Source organism: Meleagris gallopavo, chromosome 12 (assembly GCF_000146605.3).
Source record: "Meleagris gallopavo isolate NT-WF06-2002-E0010 breed Aviagen turkey brand Nicholas breeding stock chromosome 12, Turkey_5.1, whole genome shotgun sequence".
Lineage (NCBI taxonomy): Eukaryota > Metazoa > Chordata > Aves > Galliformes > Phasianidae > Meleagris > Meleagris gallopavo.
In genome coordinates this window covers 15,715,790-15,724,970 of record NC_015022.2, presented here as the reverse complement: position 1 = coordinate 15,724,970, position 9,181 = coordinate 15,715,790, and the positions used below count along the sequence as shown (strand labels likewise).

The 9,181-nt window shown below is 38.8% G+C and overlaps 1 protein-coding gene across 1 annotated transcript; it reads right to left on the bottom strand.

Moving 5' to 3' along the window:
* Nucleotides 1–671: 671 nt before the first annotated feature.
* Nucleotides 672–8,089, bottom strand: ARRDC4 (arrestin domain containing 4; the record flags this gene model as incomplete). Its single annotated transcript, XM_003209545.3, has 7 exons — nt 672–3,351; nt 3,516–3,670; nt 4,217–4,379; nt 4,931–5,187; nt 5,770–5,872; nt 7,563–7,710; nt 7,992–8,089. Coding segments are annotated over 7 exons (981 nt in total), but the record flags the coding sequence as incomplete, so codon positions are not given.
* Nucleotides 8,090–9,181: the final 1,092 nt, after the last annotated feature.

Below are 9,181 nucleotides of genomic sequence, written 5' to 3'. Positions count from 1 at the left end.
ATAATGATGATCACAATGTAATTTGGAGCACGGACTGGCACCCTGTCTGCTACATCCATATAAAATTTGAGTATTGGAAGCAAATGACCAGGCCCATGAGATGCCTAATTAGTTCTTTACAGAATCTGCTTTACATGCCAGCCTGCACTATCCGTATTGATGTTAAGATATTATATAATCAGCTTTAGAAAAATGCAGCAGTCTGAAAGCCTCTTTTTATGTCCCTGTGCTCATCCACTACCCCAAGGAGAGCACTGGAAAGCAGCAGAATTTGATTGGAAAGCAGGCATTACTGCCGTGGCTGTTTTGGCATGGAAGATAAGTAGAGCAATTGATCATCTTCAAATCAACTTTGTGAACTGTGTTCTCCCACACTTAAGTGAGATCTATAGTACAGATTTAATAAAAGGAGTTAGGTGTTCAAATGGGGCAGTGAAATAACACAACATACTATTTTAAGAGTTTGGAATATGGCCCAGTTAAGTGATCTCTCTTACTCTGTATGGGAATTGTGTTCCAGTTCAAACATCAGAGCTGCAAACACAAACCTGCAGTACCTTCTCTATCCTTGTATGGAAGAGAACATCATTTATTACCTGTTTAAACAAAGACAATTAAAAGACAAGTTTTTCCATCTTACAGATATTGAAACCAACAGGAACAGCGCTATGTGAGTTTTATACTTTTATTAACAAAAAAAGAACCCATAGGGCTCATATTAGTACAAAATACAATCATGTTCCTGGATGTTAAAGTTTAACAGCTTTTTTTTTTTTTAATTTTGTCTCTCTTCAACTGTTTCACAGTTATCAAAACAACCCCCCTGCTTATTGAACTTATTGTGCAAACATTACTTAAGGACCAATTTCTGCACTAAGCCAAGTGTCCGAGAGCAGAACTTGATCTTGTTTTCAACCCTCCTTTGAAGGACCAGGTGTGCTTCCTAAGAAACACATTTTAGTAGTTTTTTTGCAGCAAACAGTCTAAGGCCACAGTTTATCTGCAAATAATGAAGAACAACTCACAGAGGAAAAAACAACAACAACAAAGCGTATCTTTACCTTTCATCTTTTGTTTGCCTGACCATGTTTATACCAATCAAATAGCCGGATAGCACACATCACCTATCAGGAATTAAAGTAAAACAAAACAAAACAAAACAACACAATCTTCTTAAAGGTAGTATTTTGAATTGTTAACATGCAAATTAGTACACAGCCACAGTATTTTTCAAGTAACCATAATGGTATCTGTTTAAGGAAATTATGCTTGTTCCCTTTCCAGGTGATATGTAAAAGAAAATTCTGCACTGAGTGTATGGGCATGCCAACACTGAAATAAAAGGCATGAGAGCTACATGTCGAGACTTAAGACAAGACATACTCATTTTGAGAGTGTCCTTCCTAAAACATGCGCTCATTGGTTAAAGCTGCATTTGCCATAGATGACAATACTTCAGTTTGCAAATGAAAAATGTAACTGCAGTTTAGAAATGTGAATCTTCATCAGTTTGTCTTTTACAGTGATGTAAGAGTGACTTGAGGTGAAGTGCTAGAAATCAGACAATGTAAGGAAGTCATACTAAAAGAAGACTAAAAATATACATCCGTATATGGTTGTAGAAAAATCCCTGCTTCTTGAATGAAGACAGATTTCATAAAAAGCATTCAAACTTCATTAAACTGCAGTTACTGATGAAATGAAAGAAACTCAATTGCTATCCTTGTAATGATCAGAGAGTACAATGTTTTAACCACATGAAGCACCAGGTTTTATCCCAAAACCCTTCTGTAAGACATATGGAGTAGATCTAGCAGTTCAAGATTCCCTATAGTTTAAAGACTTGACTGTAAACATGCATACTGAGAATGCTGTGTTTCGGCTCCGTTAAGTCATCTGTTCATGCTGGATTACTTATTCCAATTGATGCTTGGCAGGAAGCAAACATTCTACTTTAAATGAAGGCAGCAAAGGGCCAAGTAATAAGATGTGCCTTCATTCTTAGCAGCAAAAACTTACTGTTCTACATGACCTGAGGAAGAAAACATTAAAATATTGCACAAAAACAAAATTAGACAGCAAAAACAAACAAGGAAACATTAACAAAAAAATAAGATGGATAGCAAATGACTAGTGCAGCCCCTGACAATAGATCTCTAGACAAAAATGCAGGAGTAATGAGAAGCATTGTGCCATTACCAAAGGATTTTGTTCCTCTGGTGTCTGCTTCCACTTCAATTATATGCTATATCTTTTTGGGGTATATTTAAGCTTCTCTCTATGCTTTCCATCTCATTCACTAATCACAGGAACTGTTCAGGGTCCCTTTCAGAACCCTGGAGTATCCTGGAGCTTAAACAAGACTCTTTTTTTGGTCTCAGATCTGACCGTAAGTACATTTGCAGAACAGAGGTAGGCTTATAAAGGCTTCTGAATAAATAAGTATTGTCCATACTGTGAAGTATACCTGCTGTTGGCAAAAGGATCTTCCCTTGCCATGCTTCCCCTTATTATGCTACCCATAGGCTTAAGATGCAGAAGAAGAACAATACAGTAGAAAAGGCTAGAATAATTCCCTTAAGAAATCCCTTGAAAGAAAGCATAGTGCATAAGCTGATATCAAAGTTCAGTTTTCTTTTACATACTCTTATCTTTCATTCAGTAAATGGTTGTCTTCATAATATTGCATAATAGCTATTTTGTCATCCATGACATCTTTAGAATCAGTATAAGTTATTAAACAGTACCACTTGGCAGGCTCTCATGAAATGAAAAGTTAAGCTAGAGTGAAGATTTCGCTCCACACTGTAGTAGTGTTCCATTCTTGGATGCACACAGAAGCCCCTTGAGCACTGCGACATCTTTTGAAACAATTTTCTTACCCCACATTCTGTTAAGCTACCCGTGTTCTACTAAGCAAGTTCCCAACATCATCCTTACTTAAATTCTTCCAGAGTGTTCCATACAAAGTATACATTGATTTCTCTTCAGAAGATCCTCATACCTCCACTGTGTACTTTATGCAATACATCCACTTTTTTTAAAAAGCATTCAGTATTTTCCAGTTCTTCTCATGTACCCCAAGCAGAGCTGCTCCCACAGAATCTTCTGCACAGGCTAATCCAGCAGATTCTCTTCTGCCACCAGACATTCTCATACCTCCTTCTCCATTTCTTTTGCCTTTTTTGAACGCAAACTGAAGTTGTGAAAAAGAAAACTGTCTCCTTTTTAGCTGCACTGTCAGCTGAAGCAGATAAGACATTCAACGCAGTGATCCTCATTACAAAGCCTCCTTCAAAGCATTAATGAAACAGGCTGAAATTCTTCTACATCAGTTGGATGTGGATCAACCTACAGGGAGAAGGAAGTCAATAATTACTGCCTATAGTTCTTGCATCCCAATACTTTCCCTCCCCCATGTGACACTTAAAGATTCAGCTGAGACTCTAAAAAAAAAAAGCTGGGTTTTTTTGAAGCCTGTTTGGAACCTATTTTTTTATTATTATTTTTTTTACCTCTGAATAAAGAGGTGGAGGCTGAAACCGGAACTCTTGTATGTAAGCAAACACAGGACAACACAATTGTTCCTCACAGTCGATTGGTGGTGGATAAGCAGTAACATGTCTGGAGAACTCTTCCTCAGACACTACATCAGCGTAATTTGGTGGTGCTGAAACACAAGAGATAACACTGTGAAATTCTGAAGTATTCTCTGGCAAGACAATATATGCCTTACAATATCCTAAGACCACGAAGACTGTATATATCAAATATCTTACACTGTCAGATTTTATGGAGTGCACTGTATTCATAAATACTGCATCTGGAACCATGGCATTAGCATACTTAAGTGATTCAGCAGGCATGCTACAGATGCTTTTAGAGCTACTCCAGCAATATATTGGTATTTTATGAAGGAAATTTTAGGTGCCTTAGTTCTAATTCTACTGCAAAAGTAGAACTCCTGCTATCAGAGGTTAGTTATTTCAAGATTTAGTTGAAGTCAGCTAGAGGTGAGGAGACTCTTAAAGGGAGTTGGAGCTAGGGTATGCCCATCTCTCCTTCTGGATTTTTAGTTAGATACACATGCCTTACTTCTCATGAGTCATACTTCAGTGGTCTACATCCTTTATTGATCTAGTTCTTGAACTGCCACTACTACCTTTTTGCTGTAAACAATATTATGTGGTATTGTAAAAAGTTCAATATATATTACCTTCAGGATGTTCTGGCAGGGTTAAGGCCAGCCAACTCATATCCATACTAAACTGGCTGGTAATGCTGGAGTTTCTGCTTGAAAAGCCAATACATGGAATGGTGCCAATCACTAGAGGCATTTCAATCATCAATTTCTTAGCACCAGGAATATGGATATACACCTGTGTGACAACCCCCAAAGAAGAGAAAAAGACATAATTAGATTCCATTGAACTACTGCTCGCAGAAGCTGCCATACTGCCTCTGTTGCAGATCATTTAAAAATTAGTTTCCTTCATCCCAAATGTTTAATGAAAGCTGCCAGCACATTAGTTATTTTTCAGTCATTTCCTTCCTTCTCTACCTTGTCTCCAGATGACATTTAAAAAAAATCCAAAACAGGTTGACTTCCAGTCCTGCCTTCCCATTTCTGAAGAGAACAACTAGAAGAATCCACTTAGAAATACTGTCCCCTGATAACCTCTGCAGGTCTAGAACTGAACTGCTGCTTCCCTCAGAAACATTTTCCTTATTACTCTTATCTTTCAGTTTCAGAATCTCCTTGTGGTTTTCAGTCTGTCACCTGCATATGATATTTATTGGCATTTACTGTTGTTCCCCAATTCAAAATTTAAGAACTGCTCAGTAATGAAAATTCTTCTGTCCCCAACTTAACGTAGCTTTCAGCAACTGTTATACAATAGTTGTATTTGTAAAGAAAATCCATACTTACAGCTAATGAATATTCTACACGAATAATACAGCAGTCAAGTATAGAGGGTGATACAGGTGGGATTTTCAGAGTTTTCCCATTCCAGGTATCTGTACTCCCAGAGGCAATATGGTTTCCTCGCACATTGGCAACCATCTGACGGAAAGTTTTTGTCTTCCCACTGGCCAGGTACGTTTGTGTTTGGAAAATGGCAGCTTTTGGAACAATCAGGCGAGAAGAACAATTCTCGATTTCTGCATAGATTGGTATGGCTTCCCCTTAAAACCAGAAAGAGTTCAGTGAATAACTTGTGCTTTCTTTTAGAAATATCAAAGCTGTTTTGCAGCATGTACATCACCCACCTTAAAACTGAGAACACCACTTGCTAGTTTCCTCAAGCTAGTTTCTTTACAGAGTTGGCATCCAAGCAGAATTAAAGCCACTTACTACATTTTATGCATAAACAGTGATTCATTTTAAAACGTTAAGCAAAATATGAACAAGTGCTATAAGCTTTATTTGCAAATTACGCACCAGTCTTCCTTCTATGCAGTACTAATTGCATTCCAGAACATTCCGTTTCCTCAGTGTATCTAATATTATCAAGATGTGAAAGAAGCTGCTAAAGCTCTTTCTTACAGAAGAGTAAATACCCATATGGGACATGGAAAAACCCTACAGCCCCAGTGATGTATTTTATCCCCACTAAAAGCATCTTGTTCTTTATAACCAGATGTTCATGGCTTTTCCATTAAGTTTCCTGACAGGGCTTCCTTTCTATTGTTGCCTTTACAGGGATGATAAAATCATCTTAGATGTTTAATACTCATGTCCTGAGGAGTGAAGACAGTTTCTCTTACCATTACAGTATCCCTTCCTCTCAATTTTGGCACTCAGAGACACTGGCCCAGAGGTGAAAAACCAACAGCCAACCATCTTCTCCTGACTTCTCAGAACAGGTGTCTATAAAACAAAGGGTTTTTTTTCTATTTTATTGCATGAAGTTATCAATCACTTGAAGTTTAGTGTCATGCCTAAGAATCATTTAAATTAATTCTAAAATCCCTTTGGATTTGAATCTTTGTACTGCTCAATGGAACTGGTGTTTTGCCCACCACGTGGAGTGGCAGCAAGTCTTGGCTATTTGAAGACAGGTGTGTTTTAAAGCACGAATCTGTATTTAGAAGGTATCAAATGCAGAAGACAGAGACTGAGTGTATTTGAATTAATGTTTCCAAAAAGATTGATTCAATGCATTTTTATAGGTGTTCCTTTTTAAAAGTCTAAGGAAGAATTGCTGTATCTATGCCCTTACATAACCCTAGTGCAGAAAAATGCAGAATGAATTCCATCTGCAAGCAATAGTTAAACAGGTAAACTATTTTTATCTTTGTGTATCTACTAAGAAAGGACAAATGAGCTAAGGTGATACATCTTTGTAACTTGTAATCCACACAAACCCCTAATATTTAGCATTGTGACAAAAAATACAACATCCAATTTTTCCAACTGTTCCAAAAACTTCCCAGTTCTTTTGGTGGATTCCTTGTAATACTATGAGCAATGGCTGCTGTATGACTCATTGCCCCCTCCTGTGCCATAGCCTATGTCAACTCCATACTATCCTTGCAGTAACCAGACACACTGTCTTCACACTCCTGACACACACTGATGTAAAAGAACTATATTCTGCTTACAGATGTCACTGCCAAAGCAATTCTATAACTTCTAGCTCTGGAGAGATTAAAATGTAAGCACATGAAAGGAAGGAAAAAAATGTGCTAAAAACATCTCTTAGCTATGTTCATCATGATGAAATGTTAAAATTATCCTAGCATTTTAAATAAAATAGAAATTACTCATTCACATTTAAATGAATAACCATTTAGATCCCGTGCTATCATGCTATCATGAAAATGCAAGGTATAATTTTACATTATTTTCATAATATGGGCTGAGATAAAAGAATCCAGCTCGTTAGTGTCTATCTTGCCTATTTTCTCATTACTTAATGCCTGATCTTCCTTATTACTCTACAGTATTTCTGGTGACTATTAGAAGCTCTGCTTTAATGTCGCCAAATCTGTCATAAGGAAATAACTGAAAAGATCTCTGAAGCAGCTGCATGCACACACTTAATGTTAGAAAACGACATGCAAAATGGAAGGAGACGTAACATAATGGCCAGATCATAAATGACAGGCTGGGCATGATTAATACTCTTCTATAATTACTGCTCCTCAACCTACTATTATTGAAGAGTTTAGGACACTGCAGCCTTGTAAATGTAGTTGCTCTGGTAAGAGTAACTACTTTGTGCTTGTGCATTATTATTATTAAGCATTATTTATGCATTTGAAGCCTGCATAACTTTTTGGCAAGAGCACCTCTGCCAGCAGGGTTGTAATCAATGGTATTAGAAAAAGAAAACCAACACAAAAAACCAACAACTCTCTCTGTTTGCTATTCACACAACCTAAGATCATCTATTTATAGAGAAAAGCTTAGGGAGCTTACATGCTTTCAGAAGTCAGAAAATGGCTCTCTAGAATAACGTGGAAATGTTTATAGCTGGATGGAACATGATTTTTTTTTAATTTTTAATTCTGCAGCTGGTCTTAAGGGAGGAAGAGGCAGTGGAGGACCCTCTTACCAATAAAGCTGGTGAGTTGACATCGATATGGCTGATGACCTGAAGCTCTGTCTGTACGCTTTGATCAGGTGCTGCAGGTCTTTCCAGAATTGCTTTCACATAGTACTGAATACTGCCATACTTCCCAGTGAAAGAGGTCACCAGAGGTCTGAAACAGTCAAAAGGATTACCGCAGGTTTATAATTCAGTTCCAAACATGAACACTTTCTGTGTATATAAACATTTTCCAATTTACATATTGTATTTTTAGGGCCTTAGGGAATCTGTAGCAAAGGGCATGTCCACAACCTGGTGGCTGATTAAGACAAACATGTAAAGCTGAGCTATCAGTATGATATTGAAAAAAACATGAATCAAATTACATTGAGTTAATTTTCCACAATAAGCAGTGTCCAGCACAATCCCTTCAGGTTGTGTTATTTAACTTACTCTTGTGGGAGTTGAAAGCTGAAGGGAAATTCATGTCTTCCATCTAATAGAACTAAGCCTTCCTCACCTGTAAGATAAAAATGAATAGTGTATTTTAGTTACTTTGTAAATAGAAGTACAAATTATAAACACCCGGATGCAAGGGACTGGTAGAAGTTTTTATTGATCCCAATGGGTTTTGGATTGGAGCCCATACTTTATTTATTCTGTAGTGTGACTTCAATGAAAAAAAAAATAAATAAATAAAAAAAAATCAAGGAAACACGAAGTCCTTGAGTTTCAATTCAAGATGTTGGCCAACCAATCCAAAACGGATTCTGGGAAGCATACAGTAAGTTTCTTCTCCTTTTTAACAGGACAGTGATTAAGGAAGTGATTATCCCTCTGTAAGCGGCGCCAGTGAGACCACCTCAAGTACAGCGCTCAGTTTTGGGCCTCTCACTTCAGGAAGAATACTGGACTGCATCCAGAGAAGAGCATCAAAGCTGGGTGAGGGGATTAGAACACAAGACATGTGAGGAACGGCTGAAGAAGCAGAGGATGTTCAGTCTGCGGGAGGCCGAGGGGAAACCCCATCACACTCTGTAACTGCCTGGAAGGACGGCACAGCAAGGTGGGTGTCGGTCTCTGTCGGTCTCCCAGGTGACAAAGCGATAGGACACGAGGAAACAGATTAAGTTGCACCTAGGCAGGTTTAGGTTGGCTGTCGGAAAGAACTCCTTCATAGAAAGGCGGTCAGGCACTGAACAGGGCAGCTGGAGTTGCCATCCCTGGAGGTATTTGTGAGCTGTGGATGCGGCACCAAAGGCCAGTGGTGGCCTCCACACGTTGGTGTCAGCCAGATGTGGTGACCTTAAGGGTCTTTTCCACCCACAGTGACTCCACAATTCTCCGGCTGCAGCTAATCCACTTTTTTCAATTCAGCTACCTTCTGCACTGAAAAGCTGCAATTTAAGGCCAGTGTAATGAAACGTATTCTTACTAATCGATGTAATCTTAATGCAACCATCGAGGGCCCGCCGTCACAGCGCTCCCAACGGCCCGACACGACTTCCCCGCAGATAAGCGCTTACACAACGCCGTGTGCTGTAGGTGCTCGGCGCTGCCGCGGGTGGCACAACGCGGCTCCGTCAGCCTCCGCACACCGCTGCCCTGCAGAGCATCGGGGCGCCGCTGTGAGCGGAACAGGC